Source organism: Argiope bruennichi, chromosome 10, assembly GCF_947563725.1.
Source record: "Argiope bruennichi chromosome 10, qqArgBrue1.1, whole genome shotgun sequence".
Lineage (NCBI taxonomy): Eukaryota > Metazoa > Arthropoda > Arachnida > Araneae > Araneidae > Argiope > Argiope bruennichi.
In genome coordinates, this window is record NC_079160.1 from 89,119,748 (window position 1) to 89,140,662 (window position 20,915).

The 20,915-nt window shown below is 25.7% G+C and overlaps 1 protein-coding gene across 1 annotated transcript in view; it reads right to left on the minus strand.

Annotated features, from left to right (window-relative positions):
- The window catches only part of LOC129987646 (uncharacterized), a 90,117-nt gene that overhangs the window by 25,020 nt on the left and 44,182 nt on the right, over positions 1–20,915 (minus strand). Inside the window, exons 3-14 of the mRNA XM_056095605.1 lie at positions 11,100–11,130; positions 10,239–10,256; positions 9,638–9,667; positions 7,623–7,640; positions 7,022–7,051; positions 4,997–5,014; positions 4,561–4,590; positions 3,829–3,849; positions 3,579–3,710; positions 3,077–3,100; positions 2,454–2,483; positions 14–37 (exon numbers count right to left, since the gene is read on the minus strand). Of these exons, the coding sequence (XP_055951580.1) occupies positions 14–37; positions 2,454–2,483; positions 3,077–3,100; positions 3,579–3,710; positions 3,829–3,849; positions 4,561–4,590; positions 4,997–5,014; positions 7,022–7,051; positions 7,623–7,640; positions 9,638–9,667; positions 10,239–10,256; positions 11,100–11,130 (406 nt within the window). The remainder of the gene's footprint in view (positions 1–13; positions 38–2,453; positions 2,484–3,076; positions 3,101–3,578; positions 3,711–3,828; positions 3,850–4,560; positions 4,591–4,996; positions 5,015–7,021; positions 7,052–7,622; positions 7,641–9,637; positions 9,668–10,238; positions 10,257–11,099; positions 11,131–20,915) is intronic.

A 20,915-nucleotide genomic window follows, 5' to 3' on the forward strand; every position in this document is an offset into this window, starting at 1 on the left:
AGTATATACTAACCTTTTCCTTTTCCTTTTCCACCTCCTAATCGTAAATAAATTTAAGAAAATTGTTTCATTTTAGATTCATGAAATATGTATTTTCATAAAACGTATTTTAAATAAGAAGAACTATTAAAATTTCATGAATTAACACAATAAATTAAATATTCCTTCCGAAATTAAAATTAAAAAAAATAAAGTCTTTCTACACATTGTAAAATTAATTTTAGGTTTTATGATAATTTTAAATTTTACATTGTTATTTACATAAAACACCGTTTCTTAAGTAATTTTTATAAGCCTTCAGAATTGCCACTAATAGTATAGAAATATTAAAAGCGCCTTTATTACCAAAAAGATTACTTAAATAACTTTTAAATTTCCAAAATAAATTTTGTATGAAAAATAATCTTTTTCAATATAATGTTATTCTACCATATTATAATTTTTTTTTAAAAAGTATTCTCGAAAATTTGAAGATTCCGGTGTGAGTAAGATATCAGGATTATGCGGAATCAGTCAAAAAACAAATGAGTTCACAGTTTTCCTTGAGTAATGTTCTTGAGGATGAGTTGGCTCTATTTTCGACGAAAGTATTTCCTGCGGTATAATGTTACTATGGATTTGGGAATTTATATTATCAATAATTTATAATCCCGGATGCTAAAGCAAACTCTGTGAATATTTCAAGCTGAAGGAATTTTTCTAATATAAATACAATTTATTAATTACCTGTTATGTCTCTTATCGCAATATTATAGATGTATTTTACTTGAATGTCACTATTTATAAAGAAGTATTGTTTTCTTGGGCCTTGAGTACATAGGACCATTAACGGAAACTGAAGTGCGTTAAATATTTAAAACGTAAAACAGGCAATTTGTAGTGCAATAGTATAAAATTTGTTGAATCATTTTCAGAAGAAAGCATACGTGGTTGCATTTAATAAACAAATTTATGCTAAGGCCTATCAATTTAATGATCTATATGACTAAAATTCTAAAGAAAATGTCATAGAAATCGTTTTTATCATTCGTTCTCGAATGAAAACAGTCAATTGTAAACAAATCTGCGTACGAAAATTTCCGATTGCTTCAATGAATGTTTTTACTGATGCACTTAATTCAACACTGAGTTCAGTCAGTTAAATGAAAAAAAAATTATTATTAGAAATGACAGAGAGAGGGCTCGCCGTGCTTCTATTCATTAAGACCAAAGAAGGTGTAAAGGAAATCAAAATGATAGAAATAGGCGTCAAATGGAAGGTTTGGTCGAAAGCGAAATTAAACTTAATTGATATTTGCCTATGGAAATTGATGTTCATATCTTCTGAAACTACAATCTCACAAAAATAAAGAATTATTGTCTTATCTTAAAAATAAAAAAAAAGATTAAATTATCAATTTTATTTTAGTATAATTTTTTCCCTTTAGTTTAAAAATTTATTGAAAATGATATGTATTTTATTTTGAATAGTTTGAGCCCATTCAATTATGTGCTTTTGTCGATATTAATATTGATTCCTTTTTCTTTTTTTTTAACTGTTTTTCTTGAACATTAACTCCGAACAATTTTTCACAACCGCTTGTATTTCAAAGCACATATATATATATAAATGCTCAGTAATTTGACCGATTCAATTAAATTCACGTTTTTCAGTTTTCAATTCTCTGTTAATAATTTAAAATATTCTAAAAAGTCAATAATTGAGGGTAAATATTAGTCACTATAGGAACTAGCAGTAAATATTTTAAATGAACATTAATAGTCAATATGTTGTTTTAAAGTAAACAGGAAAATGTTTTACCCGAAGAGTATAATATTGCCACAATTTATGAAACAGTTTTGAAATAAGATTAGATAAATTGATTCCTTTTTATTTATAAACGCTACCCACATTGGACCGTTAAAAATATAATTAATAATTAAAATTGTCTGGAATTCATTTCTATTCTGATAGTTCTCAAAAATTGAAACTGTAAAAGCCTAAAACAATAAAATATAATAAAAACAAGATAGTTGTTTAAAAAAGAGTTATTAATTGATAGTTGTTTAAAAAAGTCTGCATTAAAACGCTAAGTGATTTTATCGCATAATTGCGATGAAGTTAAGAGGAGGAAATGAAACGTACATAATATATCATAATAGGATTGTCATATTACTTGCGTGCTGGTATGAAATACAGAATAAAAAAAAACACATCTTTGCTATAATTAGGCTAAAGACCTTGGTGGTTTACTTAAGAAAACCAATACCTTTATAAAGCCTACAATATAAAATTTTATAAGCTATATTTTAATTAATTTAAGGCCTTTGTCTTAAAAAGTTATTATTTTTAGACATTAGTTAGAAGCTACAAAAAATTATGATATATGATTTTCAGATCAATAAAATTTATATATTTACAGTTGTAATACAGTTTATATAATTTTTTCATAAATAAAAAAATATTCGCCTACCTAAGTCTCCGAAATTGAAATTGAAACCACCTATAAAAATATTTTTAAAAGACTTTTGTCATAAACATAAATACTTTCATAATAATTCATAATATTCATAATAATTTCATAAATATGTTATAACTGTATTATTCTGCCATTGATCTAATATTCATTAAAACAACATGTTAATCATTTCAGAGTAATTTATAGTGATAATAATGCATAGACTATATAACATCAAAACATAAGTTTCTGTTTAAAAGACAGCACATTTTTGCTTACTGTTTGGAAATCAAATATAATTTCTCTCGAACCTCATTAGAGAATTTTAATTTTAATTTAAACATAAAACATTGGCAAAATGAGAAATCTTTTAAAACCGCCATTATAATTACAAATTTGGCGTATTTGCCGTGTTGATAGTTCTATCTTTGAATTGTATCTACTCAGTGACAATTTGAAAATGCAGTGTCACATTAAAAAAGTCTGCATATAAACTTTTAGAATTATTTATCGAGAATTAAGGAAAATCATTGTTTTAATTATTGCAACAATTATTTTACGGTATTTCAAGATTTAAAAAATCAAATAAATATTTAATTTTACAATAAATTTTTACTAGTGCCAAGATATGCACTAACCTCCTCCACTGCCGTCTCCTTTTCCTGAAAAGATATTAAAAATGTTTCAAAGCACATGAAATAAACTATAAATTTTTAATAAATATATATATTTATTTTAAAAAGTATATATAGGTACTCAAGCAATTTTTTTCAATATATTTCTTTAGTTCAGTAAATTGCTTGAAAAATTTTTGGAATGGATATGAAACAATAAAATCATCTAACTTTTGGTTCATTCCCCCCCCCCAAAAAAAAAACATTTTCCATGTGAATTTTCAATGTTTCTTGAATTGTTAACAACATTTCACCTAAAATATTTACAAACTGTTATTTTTCATCAATTAAACATTTACAATATGAGGGAAAAATAAAATCGCTTTTTTATTACAAAAATACTTTATTTCATGTTATAATAAACAAACGTAACAAAAAGTTTATTCATGGAAAAAAATCGCTTAACATGCAAAACATCTAGATATATTCAAGATGAAAACTATCTTTAAAAGAAATATCCGCTCACCTTTTCCATCTCCACCATCTTTTCCATTTCCACCATCTTTTCCATCTCCACCATCTTTTCCATTTCCACCATCTTTTCCATCTCCACCATCTTTTCCATTTCCACCATCTTTTCCGCCTCCACCACCATTTCCTAAAAAAATATAATAAATTTGTTTTATTTTCAATCTAAGGATTCATAAAGCATTCTTCCTAATGGATAAATACTATAGTTGTAGCAGTTTTTTTGTACAATTTCATTGTTCACTAACCTCCTTTTCCACCTCCTTTTCCTGAAAAAAATATTTAAACTGTTTTAGACCAAATTATATAATCATAAATTACTTATATTGTCATTTAATAAACAAAAATAGTATATACGTTAAGTCTTTAAAAAAAACCTTTATCCGCAATATACATGAGTAATTCGTCCACAAACCCTTTTTGTGTATCATCATGAAACCAAAAGTATTTCTTTATTGAGCATGTAATAATTAAATATTGAATTATTTGTTCCTTTTTCCAATAAAATCTTTTGCGCATGTTTCATTTAATCTACTCGTAAGTCAGCCATCTAACTCTCCGACCCACCACGAAGGCACACGGATTTAAACCATAAAAACTGAATGACCGGATCGCCGCCACAGCAACATTGTCGGGAACTGTGATGGTCCTAAGGACCAGCACCGGCCGGTATGTTCGCTTTAATTGTACGTAGAGAGGTTGTTAATTTACTCCAAAGTATTTTTATTGAAACGACGGTACAAATTTAATTAGCTATTTTTTAATTCGAACATTTTAATTTAAAATATCTAATACTTTTGAAAATAATATTTTTTTTTTATTTCTGTAAATTTAAACAATGTTTAAATTATCTAAATAAGACAATCTTCCAGTTTATCAATATTGTTCGTGAATATGTGAGAGTGAAATTATTTCTGAATCATTTTAACTTGAATAATTTATATATTTTTAGATGAAAATAAAAAAATATATTTGCTTACCTCCTAAACCTCCAAGGATATCTCCTAAACCTACAAAAATATTTAAAATGTATTATGACTTAAATATAGCTTATATATTTGATATGTTCACAAATCGTCATTAAACACACTGTCTCTCAAATCATTGGTTTAATATTCAGTTACAACAATATATTAATCAATTCACAATAATCATTAAAAAAATTTTTTGAATAGTGATAGGTCTATATTCTGAAATATATCTATTCAATAATAATTTGAAAGTGCCATGCAAAAACGCAATACAAGCAAAAAAGTCTATACATAAATGTTTAGAATCATTGATCGAGAATTAATGAAAATAATTGATTCACTTATTACAAGAAGTCTAATGAATTTCAAAATAATTTTTTTAAAGTTGGACAAATATTTTTATTATGATATATTCATTTCTGATTATACCAAAACATTCACTCACCTCCTCCACCTCCTTTTCCTGAAACAAAAATATTATAAATGTTTTGAAATAACTTAAATAATTATAAATTAATTGTATTGACATTTGTTTAAAATATTCTTATACACATGAGTCACTTTTTTAATTGATTAACCCTTTATCCGAAAAGTAAAGAAGTAATTTGTTGTAAAAAACATGTCTTTTGTATATCATCATGAAATCAAAACTTTTTTGTAATGAAAATAAAATAATAAAATACTGTAATATTTATTCATGTTTTTTCATTTAATTATTTTGTGATTGTTAAAAAAAGCGCTTGTTAAGCAAATGAGAAAACAATCTTAATATTAAACCAGTATACCATCAACTATCCATTAATCTTCCCAATATTGTACCAAATACCCAACGATATTTCTTAATTGTATTTTAAAAATACATTATAGTTAAAATTACAGAGAAAATTTTTTGCGTATCAAAATGCAGTTAAAAAATTTTTTGAAAAAATGAAGATGAAGCTCTAAAGTACTGCAATATTTTGCTCATTTTTTTCAATGAAATCTTTTCCAAAAGTTTCAATTATTTTGAACCTAAATCGAAATATCCAGTACTTCTTGAATTGCCAACACCATTTTCCGTAAAATATTTTGAAACTTTTAATTTTGCATCAAATTAATTTTTAAAGTGAAAAATAAATAATAAGTAAAATCATTCTTTTATTATAAAAATGCATTATTCCCATTATAAAAAAGAAAGCGAAATTAGGAAATATCCATTCATCGTACTAACGAAAGCGTTATAACAATTTCGTTAAACGTTTCTTTATATAATGCAGTGAATACAATATCTTTTTAAAAAATTTACATGAAATATAGAAATTAAGAATTTTTAACTCCCTTTTTTGATAGTTTTTTTTTGGCATTGTTCAAAATTTATATAGTTCCCTGAAACATATATAAATATTTATATAAAAATTCACTCGTAAGTAATTTTATTTAAATCTTGAATTGGCTCTTCTATTTTCTTTGTCCTTATTTGAATTACCTTAAATGTCAGATTAGCTATATATAGATATAAAAATTGATTTTTGAAATGTAAACTTTGAATAAAAAAACATTTTTTTAATTATAAAAAATATTTTACATATCATAATTAAAAAGAATATTTAGTTTTGTAGAATTTTTACTCCCCCAAGGACTTGGAGGTGGAGACACTACGAATTGAAGGGAAAGAAATCTCCAAACAATGAAATGGGGTTTTCTCGTTTCATGGGGGTAATGTTCTTAAAGTCATGTTGGCTCTATTTCCGATAAAGGATTATATCTTTTCTAGGAAGTTCTAATAAGGAGGGCGATTCTTTCCTGGCCTATTTTTTCCAAGCTGAGCCAATATGTATCATTCGAAATAATTGGAAAGTGTGTAATGTTCCTGTCATAAATGTGGCTTAAAATGGGAGCAACCATTGGTAAAATGTCAAAAGTATAAAAGTTGGTTGCTCCTTCTTCCCATTCTCACTGCGTTTCTACAGAGATATGAATTAATGATATCCTCAAATGCTTATTAAAGTTTGTAAACTAACTTGTTGGCTATTCCTTCTCTGTAATATACACAGTTGCTTGACTTGTTTAATCTGGATCTTTCAAAATAGTTCGAGTATGTCCCATCATTCAATTATGAATAAAATTTTGATACTTCACCTAGGCTTAGAAATTGTTGCTACCATAGGTGGAATGTCAAAAATATGTTCGCTTTAATTGTACGTAGAAAGTTGTTGATTTACTCCAAAGTAATTTTATTGAAACGACGATACAAATTTCATTAGCTATTTTTTAATTCGAAAATTTTAATTTAAAAAAATCTAATATTTTTGAAAATAATTTTTTTTATTTCTGTAAATTTAAACAATGTTTAAATTATCTAAATAAGACAATCTTCAAGTTTACCAATATTGTTCATGATTATGTGAGAGTGAAATTATTTCTGAATCATTTTAACTTGAATAATTTATATATTTTTAGATGAAAATAAAAAATATATATATTTGCTTACCTCCTAACCCTCCAAGGATATCTCCTAAACCTACAAAAATATTTAAAATGTATTATGACTTAAATATAGCTTATATATTTGATATGTTCACAATTCGTCATAAAAGACACTGTCTCTCAAATCATTGGTTTAATATTCAGTTACAACAATATATTAATCAATTCACAATAATCATTAAGAAAATTTTTGAATAGACCTGATCAATGTTTTAATTATGAATTGTGAAACCCCTTTTGCTTACTTATTGAAAATTGAAAATTCTCCCTCCTATTATACTTATCATTGTTTTTACTTTAATTAAAGCACAAATAAAATGTGAACTCTTTTTAAGCTTGCCTTATAGTTTGAAATTTAGAATAGTGATAGGTCTATATTTTGAAATATATCTATTCAATAATAATTTGAAAGTGCCGTGCAAAAACGCAATACAAGCAAAAACGTCTATACATAAATGTTTAGAATCATTGATCGAGAATTAATGAAAATAATTGATTCACTTGTTACAAGAAGACTTATGAATTTCAAAATCATTTTTTTAAAGTTGGACAAATATTTTTATTATGATATATTCATTTCTGATAATACCAAAACATTCACTCACCTCCTCCACCTCCTTTTCCTGAAACAAAAATATTATAAATGTTTTGAAATAACTTAAATAATTATAAATTAATTGTATTGACATTTGTTTAAAATAATCTTATACACATGAGTCTCTTTTTTAATTGATTAACTCTTTATCCGAAAAGTAAAGGAGTAATTAGTTGTTAAAAACATGTCTTTTGTATATCATAATGAAATAAAAACTTTTTTGTAATGAAAATAAAATAATAAAATACTGTAATATTTATTCATTTTTTTTCATTTAATTATTTTGTGATTGTTAAAAAAAGAGCTTGTTAAGCAAATGAGAAAACAATCTTAATATTAAACCAGTATACCATCAACTATCCATTAATCTTCCCAATGTTGCCACCGATATTTCTCAAATGTATTTTAAAAATACATAATAGTTAAAATTACAGAGAAAATTTGTTGCGTATCAAAATGCAGTTAAAAAAATTTTTGAAAAAATGAAGATGAAGCTATAAAGTACTGCAATATTTTGCTCATTTTTTTCAATGAAATCTTTTCCAAAAGTTTCAATTATTTTGAACATAAATCGAAATATCCAGTACTTCTTGAATTGCCAACACCCTTTTCCGTAAAATATTTTGAAACTTTTAATTTTGCATCAAATTAATTTTTAAAGTGAAAAATAAATAATAAGTAAAATCATTCTTTTATTATAAAAATGCCTTTTTCCCATTATAAAAAAGAAAGCGAAATTAGGAAATATCCATTCATCGTATTAACGAAAACGTTATAACAATTTCGTTAAAAGTTTCTTTATATAATGCAGTGAATACAATATCTTTTTAAAAAATTTACATGAAATAAAGAAATTAAGAATTTTTAACTCCCTTTTTTTATAGTTTTTTTTTCATTGTTCAAAATTTATATAGTTCCCTGAAACATATATAAATATTTATATAAAAATTCATTCGTAAGTAATTTTATTTAAACCTTGAATTGGCTCTTCTATTTTCTTTGTCCTTATTTCAATTACCTTAAATGTCAGATTAGCTATATATATATATAAAAATTGATTTTTGAAATGTAAACTTTGAATAAAAAAACATTTTTTTTAATTATAAAAAATATTTTACATATCATAATTAAAAAGAATATTTAGTTTTGCAGAATTTTTACTCCCCCAAGGACTTGGAGGTGGAGACACTACGAATTGAATGGAAAGATATCTCCAAACAAAGAAATGGGGTTTTCTCGTTTCATGGGGGTAATGTTCTTAAAGTCATGTTGGCTCTATTTCCGATAAAGGATTATATCTTTTCTAGGAAGTTCTAATAAGGATGGCGATTCTTTCCTGGCCTATTCTTTCCAAGCTGAGCCGATATGTATCATTCGAAATAATTGGAAAGTGTGTAATGTTCCTGTCATAAATGTGGCTTAAAATGGGAGCAACCATTGGTAAAACGTCAAAAGTATAAAAGTTGGTTGCTCCTTCTTCCCATTCTCACTGCCTTTCTACAGAGATATGAATTAATGATATCTTCAAATGTTTATTAAAGTTTGTAAACTAACTTGTTGGCTATTCCTTCTCTGTAATATACACAGTTGCTTTACTTGTTTAATCTGGATCTTTCAAAATAGTTCGAGTATGTCCCATCATTCAATTATGAATAAAATTTTGATACTTCACCTAGGCCTAGAAATTGTTGCTACCATAGGTGGAATGTCAAAAATATGTTCGCTTTAATTGTACGTAGAAAGTTGTTGATTTACTCCAAAGTAATTTTATTGAAACGACGATACAAATTTCATTAGCTATTTTTTAATTCGAAAATTTTAATTTAAAAAAATCTAATATTTTTGAAAATAATTTTTTTTTATTTCTGTAAATTTAAACAATGTTTAAATTATCTAAATAAGACAATCTTCAAGTTTACCAATATTGTTCATGATTATGTGAGAGTGAAATTATTTCTGAATCATTTTAACTTGAATAATTTATATATTTTTAGATGAAAATAAAAAAAATATATATTTGCTTACCTCCTAACCCTCCAAGGATATCTCCTAAACCTACAAAAATATTTAAAATGTATTATGACTTAAATATAGCTTATATATTTGATATGTTCACAATTCGTCATAAAAGACACTGTCTCTCAAATCATTGGTTTAATATTCAGTTACAACAATATATTAATCAATTCACAATAATCATTAAGAAAATTTTTGAATAGACCTGATCAATGTTTTAATTATGAATTGTGAAACCCCTTTTGCTTACTTATTGAAAATTGAAAATTCTCCCTCCTATTATACTTATCATTGTTTTTACTTTAATTAAAGCACAAATAAAATGTGAACTCTTTTTAAGCTGGCCTTATAGTTTGAAATTTAGCATAGTGATAGGTCTATATTTTGAAATATATCTATTCAATAATAATTTGAAAGTGCCGTGCAAAAACGCAATACAAGCAAAAACGTCTATACATAAATGTTTAGAATCATTGATCGAGAATTAATGAAAATAATTGATTCACTTATTACAAGAAGTCTAATGAATTTCAAAATCATTTTTTTAAAGTTGGACAAATATTTTTATTATAATATATTCATTTCTGATAATACCAAAACATTCACTCACCTCCTCCACCTCCTTTTCCTGAAACAAAAATATTATAAATGTTTTGAAATAACTTAAATAATTATAAATTAATTGTATTGACATTTTCTTAAAATAATCTTATACACATGAGTCTCTTTTTTAATTGATTAACCTTTTATCCGAAAAGTAAAGGAGTAATTTGTTGTAAAAAAATGTCTTTTGTATATCATCATGAAATCAAAACTTTTTTGTAATGAAAATAAAATAATAAAATACTGTAATATTTATTCAAATTTTTTTCATTTAATTATTTTGTGATTGTTAAAAAAAGAGCTTGTTAAACAAATGACAAAACAATCTTAATAAGAAACCAGTATACCATCAACTATCCATTTATCTTCCCAATGTTGCCACCGATATTTCTTAAATATATTTTAAAAATACATTATAGTTAAAATCACAGAAAAAATTTTTTGCTTATCATAATGCAGTTTTAAAAAAAATTGAAAAAATGAAGATGAAGCTCTAAAGTACTGCAATATTTTGCTCATTTTTTTTCAATGAAATCTTTTCCTGAAGTTTCAATTATTTTGAACATAAATCGAAATATCCAGTACTTCTTGAATTGCCAACACCATTTTTCGTAAAATATTTTGAAACTTTTAATTTTGCATCAAATTAATTTTTAAAGTGAAAAATAAATAATAAGTAAAATCATTCCTTTATTATAAAAATGCATTTTTCCCATTATAAAAAAGAAAGCGAAATTAGGAAATATCCATTCATCGTACTAACGAAAGCGTTATAACAATTTCGTTAAACGTTTCTTTATATCAATCATTTTTACTTGAATAATTTATATATTTTTAGATGAAAATAAAAATATATATATTTGCTTACCTCCTAAACCTCCAAGGATATCTCCTAAACCTACAAAAATATTTAAAATGTATTATGACTTAAATATAGCTTATATATTTGATATGTTGACAATTCGTCATAAAAGACAATATAATAAAATATAATCCACATCTTGACTGACCGAATATTTATTTTGTTTCACATTCAGTACGATTACAGTAATTAAAAAAATTCCATAGATCGTAGACAAATAAAATAATTTTCTTACCCAAGTCTGAAAAAGTAATGAAAATTGTAATGAAATACATTATTTATAAACAAACATTTCATTTCTATACTAATTTTAGACTGTTTTGCTTCTTAAACCTATACTAATTTTAGACTATATTGTTTCTTAATCCTAGACAAATTTTAGACTGCATTGTTCCTTAATCCTATGCTAATATTAGGCTATATTGTTCCTTAATCCTATATTAATTTCCGACTGTATTGTTCTTTAATCCTATACTAATTTTTAGACTTAATTGCACCTTAATCCTATATTAATTTTAGACTGTACTGCTTCTTACAATTACAGTTTTTAGGTATGTTTCATTTTCTTATTAACCGATTTACTGACAAAAGTTGGCTTAGAATATGAAGGAAAATAAGTTAAATAGCTTTTTAAAGTAGGCAAAAATAATTTCATTTCTAAAGCAATTTTCCTGGCTCTGAAAAATCACAGCTGACAGCTAACTGCTGCTTATTACAGCTGAAAAATCTAAATATTAATTTGAAAACCTAAAAAAATTATAACTTTCTTAAAAAATTAAAATAAAGAAATTTCTATCAGAGAAATTTTTATCACAATAATTTCTATCTAATAGTAAAAAGTGGTAGAACGAAATTTATTTGAACTATTCAGGATTCCGCTACAAGTCAATACTGCTATTTTGTGTAATTCCATAAGGAATTATTACTTAAGATGTGTTTAAATCAAATTTCAGCTTTATATGTTTCGAATTTGTTTACCTACCTTTAAGACCATCGAGAAGACCTGAAAAATCTGAAAAATGATTTCAAATGTTATATGTTATTATGTTATTATACGTTAATAAATTAATTTTAAAATATTGTATCATAAAATTCTTTGAATTTTAATGAATATATTTTTCTTAAAAACGAAGCTGATTTTTTTCCTATTCGCTTCCTTTATGATAAAAGGAAATTCAAATTGTAATTCTCAAAAAAAAATCCATCCCCTTAAAATTTAGAAAATATTAAAAAGCATTTATATGGAATGAAATCATCAGTATAAAATGCCTTATTATAAATAATGTATGTATACTTTTCAAAAAATGATGAATAAATTACAAATAATCAAATTAGGGAAATATAACTGAGTGTAGTTATGTAATTTAAAATCAAATATTGTTTTAAGAATTTCGAGTTCGTAAAACTTATTTAAATGCCTTGCCTTTTAAAGATCGAAATAGTCGCAATTTATTGTACATCATACAGAACACTTTATTTGGAAAAGATGATAAATTAGCGATTCCCTTTGTTATATTTTCGAAAATGTATATCTTTCTATGCAGCTATAAAAGCAATTTTTCATACATGATATATAATGCAATTGCACATAATGATGTATAATTGTATCTTTAAACGAACAATTCTTGTATATATAAGTTTATTTCGTGTATCTCAGAAATGGCTCTAGGTATTTGGATCAAATTATATATTTAGATAAGGTTTTGCTTTTTATGTTTGTCTATATACATGCCTTTCCTGAAAAAACGTGATTTTAGATTAAAAATACATTTCTTTATAACTAACTATTAAAACTTTTTATTATCTACTTTCATACTGGCAATATCATGTAACGCCATCTCGGACCTAATTTCACAATGGTAAAACTGAGTTAAGTAATAATAGATAAACTGTATATTAATGCTGTAATATAGCAGATTATTTCGATTAATATGTTAAACAAAGTGCCTTCATAATGTTTTCTATTTAAAGGACCAACTGTTTTAAAATGCAACTTAATCATTGAATGAAGTGGGAAAACTAAAAAAAAAATGCTAATTGATGTCAATTAAAACAAGAATTAAAAGAGCTATTTTAGTTATTAAGAGTCTACTTTTGAGAGAAGAAATTTTAAAATAAGAGAAAACATTTTAATTTTATTTTAAGCTTCATTAAAAGTCACAATAATTTTAAAAAATTGTAGAAAGTAGTCAGATCAAATAATTTTCTTACCAATGTCTGGAAAAGTAAAGCAAATATCAATAAAATGCAATATTTTTAATCAAATATTTCATTGCTAAACTAAATATAAATTTTATTATAAACATTTTCTTTATTGTTCGTTTTATTACAAACCGATTTATTGACAAAACCTTTTTCAAACAATGTTAAAATACTTAGTTTTTGATAGTTTTCTTATTTCTAAAATTATATGATATTGTTCTGATTTCTAAAATGCATTCCTTTACAATGAAAAATATAAATTTGAGCACATTGCTGCTTTTGAAACCAAGAATAATAATTTAAAAATCTAAAAAGCTTATAATTTTTTTATAAAACTCTTAGTAGGCAAAACTGCAGATTTTTGCTCTATTAGAACAAAATGTAGAACTACATTTCTACGATATCTTCCATAATATACCTCTTTGTCACATACATTTCTAAGAGATAATGAAACGTTTGTTCAAACCATACGGGTCTCAATTTGTAAATAAGCTGTGTTATTTTTAATTTTCAAAAATTTTCTTTAAAGATATATTTTACATAATAAGTCAGATTTCAAAAATGTATGTACGTTATTTCATACACCAAGGAATTCTGAGAAGAATTCATTGGTGTATTGGCAGAAATGCTCTTTTTTATTTCATTTTAAGCTGAATATTTTTAGCTTAAGATATCAGAAATTTTCGGAATAACGTAGACAGGTATTAGAAATTTTCGAAATAACTGTAGAATGTTTACTTACTTCCGAAACTTCCTAACAAATTTTGCAAATCTGAAAAATAACATACAAAAAATTAAATTTTGAAAAATGTATTATAAAACCCTTTAAATGATAATGAAGCTATTTCTTAAAAATGAAAATACAATTTTATATTCCGTTTTAATATCATTGAAAGGAAAATCATTTTATAATTTTCAAGAAAAAAATATTTCTGCAAAATTTAGGAAATACTGAAAACATATAAATAGAAAAAAAAGCATCAAAATTTTGTATTAAATTATCAACAAGGTATGAATACTTCTAAAATAAACTGATAGAAAAATTGTAAATATTCAAATTAGCGAATTACAGTTGAATGTAATTATATATATCCAAATGTAGTACGGTATTTCATCAAATATCTGTTTATGGCTATCGAATTCAAAATTTTTGTTAAAGTGCTTGAAATTGATAAGAGGAAATTGAAATAATTTCAAGTCTGTACAAAATAATTTTGTTTGGGACAAAGGAATAAAAAATGTGTAATTATTTTTCCTTTAAAATCGGTTATACTTCAAAATATTACTTTGAATTAGTTCTTCCTTGTTTGATGATATACAATTATTTACAAAAAATTATTGCGCTGCTAAACAATACAATGTATTTGATGATTTTGACGAATTATTTTAAGAGCTGTAAGTAGATTTTATTAGGAAATGATATCATAAAGCACATTTAATGAAAACGATGGAAGCTCGAAAATAAATTTAAATGTTTTCAATAAAATGAATATAAATGCAAGTTAATAACCGAATGCATAGATTTATTCGTTCATGATATTTCATGCAAGCATATGAAGCAACAATATTGCTGTGTGGCCCCCACGCTCTCCAGATTACAATCCGATTGGTTCCTTCCTTTTGGAACATCTTAAATCATCATTTTATGAGATACCTGAGGGCACACCAGAGGTTTCAAAGCAGAGGTTGTAATTTCTAAAGCAAATATTAAAAATAAATCGTGTATTTTTGAATATGTTCCGACAATAATTTTTTACCCTGTAAACCTAATACAGTGTAGTGCAGCATAAGTTAAACATGTAATCCGATTGATCTTTTGCATATGCTTTTTATTGTCTCAAGGTGATTCAGAGAATACACCCTTGTTTAGCCGAAATTTTATGCCACCGTGTTTCCCTCGAGTTTTTTTTTTTTTTTTTTCGATTTATTAAGCTTCCTGCATAATTAATGAGATAAGATAATTTTCTCTGAGTTTTAAAGGTCGCAGAATCATAATTAAACATCATTAGAAGTGAATCAAAAAGATATTATACTCTAGGAGGCTAACTTAATTTTAAAACAAAATATATCCCATAATTTGAAGTCTATTTCATTATTTCAAATATTTCATTACTAAGTTAGGGGAATAAATTCTTCAAATTGCATATCAAATATTAATGCTGAGATGAAACTATTACTTTCCAAACGTATTTCAAACAATGAGAACGGTTAGTTTCATCATCCCCATCAGATTTCTTTAATATTTGATGGCATTTCAACTCCTGAAGTTTTGGAACAAATTACTTATTTTTTTTTGCCTAAAGAAAATTTTTGGGGAGGGAATGAGGATTTAAGTTAATTTTGTTTCTTTCTTTCAAAAAATTTCAGTCAATTTCAGTATTAGAGTCGATTAGAATTGATCAGTATCTATTTTGTTGATATATTGAATGCTAAATTTTTTTATAGATATTGATATTATTATTTACAGCTATCAGTAAATTCACAAGTTTATATAAGATGGAGTTCTCAGAGTTTTTTTTTATTTATCATCAAATAATGGTGATATTTATATATATATATATATATATAGAGAGAGAGAGAGAGAAATGATCATCAGAGTATGATGAATATCTTACCACCAAGATCCAATTGACTCGCAAACTCTGCAAAAGGAAAACCATCACATTTTATTTAAATGAATTTAATGTACAATTATGGCATATAATTTATATTTATTACCAAATATAGCCTCAACTTTTATGTAAGATGTAGATAAAGCAAATATTTTCTGTAAATGCTTAAATATATTTTCTTAACTTGCAGTATTTTTATACGACCTATTTTATTTAAAATTTTAGAGTTTTAAAGAATGTAATCAACGAAATTAATCGTTCATTAATTGTTTTAAATGTAATCTATATACGGTAGATTAAAATGTTAATTCATAGAATTTACATTTGAAGATTGAACCAGTTCGGTAGGTCACTAAATTCCCTTACTCAAAACTGTAATGTGTATTTTAGCTCAATTTCTGTATTATTCCATTCAGTTATTAGCCTCTATTTGTAACAAAGTATCAGACTTTCCAGGACAAATTCATTGGATTATTCGTCTTTGACAAATGCAGTAAAAGTTTTAAATAAAATACAGATTTGAGTATAAATAAACATTGAATCATTTATTATTGGAAAGAAAGTAAAAAGAATATTTATTGAATGTTTAATGATGATGGGCAATTATTTTAGAATGGAATCTTTCAGAGATAATACTGTCTGTTTATCTTCAGTCTCGTTTTATTTCCAAGGTAAATTTGCAACTTCCAGAGGAAAAAACCTAGCTCAAAATATCGTCAGATAAAATTACGTTCGTTTAGATTTAAAATTTATAAATAATAATATTTTTGGGATAAATAAGATTATTCGATTTTTTTTTCTTATCGACGAAAAATTTTTTTAATACATGATATTGTGTAACACTAATTCTGTAAAAATAGGGTTGGTTTTTTACCAATGAAACTAACTCTCTTAACAATAAAAATAAGATCTCCGGTTTGAAAGCACTCTTGAAAAAGAATAGAAATGATATTAAGCAATTTCCTTCAATATCCTTTCAACTTGCATGCATTCGTATCGATATCTTATAAATTTTTGATAGGGTATTTCATTTCAAAGCCAGAGGTTAATTTTGAGTAACACTGTATATGCAGTACAACTAAATGACAAATTGTAATTATGCTTTATTAATAAGCAAGACTTGATTAGAAAGTTAAGGAGTTAGTTATTAAAAAGTTCTTAACAAAAAATTAATAAACCTAATTTAGAACTTTGAAATAGCTTTAATATATACATACTATATTGAAATAAATAATACCGATTTTATATATATCTAAAAGATTTCTCAAGAAATATTATAGAAATATATCCTTACCCATCAAAAGGTCTGTGAATATGAAAAGATATATCATAAGAAAACAATAGTATAATTTAAATTTCATAATTGAATCAAATATGCAATCAAAATCGAATTTTTTAAAAATATTTTATATAGTTTTATGTAGCTGCCCCTGAAAGGAATTAAAGTTTTCTAAATTTGCTTAGTGAGCAAAATAATTAGAACCCTACAAATTATTCTAGTAAAAAATTTTGTGAAGAAACAGAAAATTTTTCGTTGATGCGTATGCGAATTAAAAAGATACTAAAGCGACTTAGCCAAGTGACATTTCAGCCTCAAAAACTTTCACATCTAAATAAATTGTTGAAAATTGCATTGCAATTTTCTCGTTAAATTTGTCACCCTCAGTTATGCCATTGAAAGTGGCAGCCAAAGCTTAAAATTAAGAATGACATTTTGTAATGTCACCAATGCAGTGGATCCTGATCATCTTGGTCGATGGTTTGCTCCGATTCTTCAAATGTTTTTGTACTTTGCAAGTGCAGGGGGGTTATAATTACAGTGATCCTGCTCAGATCAATGTAGCTCTAGTGGAAGTAGTTCATTGAAATCAGCCCCATTTGGTACAGTAATTTCAACCTATTTTCAGAATGATTGACCACCTTGCTCTCCAGACCAGAATATTTGCTATTTTTGGTTGCAGTAAATTCTAAAAGATCATATCTATGGAAAAAAACAAATGGACTCCCATCGATTTAAAAGCAAAAATAACAAACCATATAGTTGGAATTCCACAAACAACATTTTGCACTGCTGTTAAGCATGCTTTGGAATGATGCATTGTGCAAATGATATGATTTTCAAATTTATGTTTTGTATTCTTTATGCATCATCTTTTCCTCTAGTTTCTTTTCCTCTAGGAATGATGCACTGTGCAAATGATATGGTTTGCAAATTTATGTTTTGTGTTCTTTATGCATCATCTTTTCCTCTAGGAATGATGCACTGTGCAAATGATATGATTTGCAAATTTATGTTTTGTATTCTTTATGCATCATCTTTTCCTCTAGTTTCTTTTCCTCTAGGAATGATGCACTGTGCAAATGATATGATTTGCAAATTTATGTTTTGTATTCTTTATGCATCATCTTTTCCTCTAGTTTCTTTTCCTCTAGGAATGATGCACTGTGCAAATGATATGGTTTGCAAATTTATGTTTTGTGCTCTTTATGCATCATCTTTTCCTCTAGTTTCTTTTCCTCTAGGAATGATGCACTGTGCAAATGATATGATTTGCAAATTTATGTTTTGTATTCTTTATGCATCATCTTTTCCTCTAGTTTCTTTTCCTCTAGGAATGATGCACTGTGCAAATGATATGATTTGCAAATTTATGTTTTGTATTCTTTATGCATCATCTTTTCCTCTAGTTTCTTTTCCTCTAGGAATGATGCACTGTGCAAATGATATGATTTGCAAATTTATGTTTTGTATTCTTTATGCATCATCTTTTCCTCTAGGAATGATGCACTGTGCAAATGATATGGTTTGCAAATTTATGTTTTGTGCTCTTTATGCATCATCTTTTCCTCTAGGAATGATGCACTGTGCAAATGATATGATTTGCAAATTTATGTTTTGTATTCTTTATGCATCATCTTTTCCTCTAGTGGTCAAAATTTGAATTATTAATTTTTATTGCAGACTTCCTTTTTCCATTTGTCAAATTAACTGACGTATATATCAAGTTTCAACCAGAACTGTCTCAAATAAACCTGCATAACGTCATTTTAATTATAACCATTCTGTATATTGCATAGCTTAAATATTTATAAAGAAATCGCATGAATCGCGATTCTACTAATGTAGTTATCATTGCCACATCCTTGTCGACAGTGCGCTGTATTTTGAATTAGAAAATAGCATATTAAAATTGCACTTGTCAAAGTTAAATCATGTTAAATGGCATGAAATTTCGAATTTTTTTTTATTAAATAAGGCAATTTTAGATGCAATATACTGCTAAAACACCCCAAGAATGGAGAAATTAAAAAAATAAATCATAAAATTTGTAGAAATAGTATAATTCTGAATATGATATGTTGCACATGACTGCTGTGGAGGACGAACATTTTCATAATATTTTTGAGTGGCGTTTTAAATGGCGTTTAGAACAGCTTCTGAGTTCCAAGTGCCACTGTTAATATCGGTGTCCATCCTAAACATTGTAAGAATAGCATGCATCTTGTAATCATTGCAAGAATAGCCTGCATCATGTAATTATTGCAAGAATAGCTGTAATGATTCGCCTCTTTGGCTTGCTATTTCATTTTAATAACTGTGCCTTTTTAAAACAATTTTGATTTTTCAAACTTCAAACGCTAATTTTTCTGATGAAGAAAAGGCCTTAGACAAAAATATTTGTAAAAAATAATCATTTAACATTGAGATTTTTCAAAAAAAATATATCAGCTATAAAAAAAAATGAAAGTAATTTTCAGAGAAGTATAAGAAAGGTTTCTTTAAATTTTTTAAAGAAAATTCTAATTAGATGGTTTCAATCAACAGAAATATGTTAATAAATCAATATATAATAAATATATTGTTAATTACAAAAGGTAAAATATGTCAAAGAAACGAGATTAAAATATTTTCACTTACTGCCAATATCTAAAAAGAAACAGGGCAAAATTGAAAGCACCGTTTAAAAAAAGCATTTTTCAAAGTATATCACACAAGTATAAAAAGAGATATAAAATAGTTTAAGCAAATTGAAAGGGGAGTAATGTTTACATAATCAAGTTTTCAAAATTAATTAGAATAAAAGCTAATTAAAAACGTAAACAAATTTTGGTGTTTTTTAAAACATATTTTCCAAAAGTATTCTTTCATAAAATTGATTTTTAGAACCTTAAAACTAAAAATTAATTATCTTTATAGTTATATCCTATTTTATCGTAATATAAAGGGGGAAATCTTACCAGAATTTTTGAGTTGATCTAAGATACCTGCAAAAAAAAACACACAAAATTTTTTTAATAATTTTAATTCGGTAGAATATCGCATATTGGTTTTTCACTATGAAATAAAATCCATTCTAGCCATAAAAAGTTCTGCAGAAGTAAGAAAACCTTTTCAGTAAATATTAAATTTGCTTTTTTGAAATAGAAGTATTTCCATTTGGATAATATTCCACTTAAATTTTTAAAAATATAAAGTTTGTTTTTCATGGTATTTATTGTCAAACGATATTGTTAGCTCCGTTTCAAAATGCAGCAAATTAAATTTGCCAAAATATTTTATTGATTTAAAACACTTTTACACTTACATCTGCTTAAATATTATGTGATTATTGCTTTATTTACAGACATGTTGCATATCGTTTGCATTTCTAGATGTTGCACAAAACTTTATGTGCTTTATGACAAGTGTGCTATATGAGCTCTATGACATACAACATTTTGATGTAATAGCCACAAAATTAAAGTCATACATCACAAATTTCTAACTATCCTGTGGCAATATTTTTATTTTTCAGCATACATTTTGATTATCTTGAGTTCGCCTTTTAACCCATAATTGATTATACGGAATGTATCGATAAATTGAACACCCACTGGAATAATTTTGAAAAAAAGCAGATTGAGTTTCTTGCTATAATCGTTTTGCATAACATGATTAAAAATAAAATTAGATGGAAATAATTCAGAATCTAAACTCAGATGTTTTGAATTTTGAATATTTCTTGAA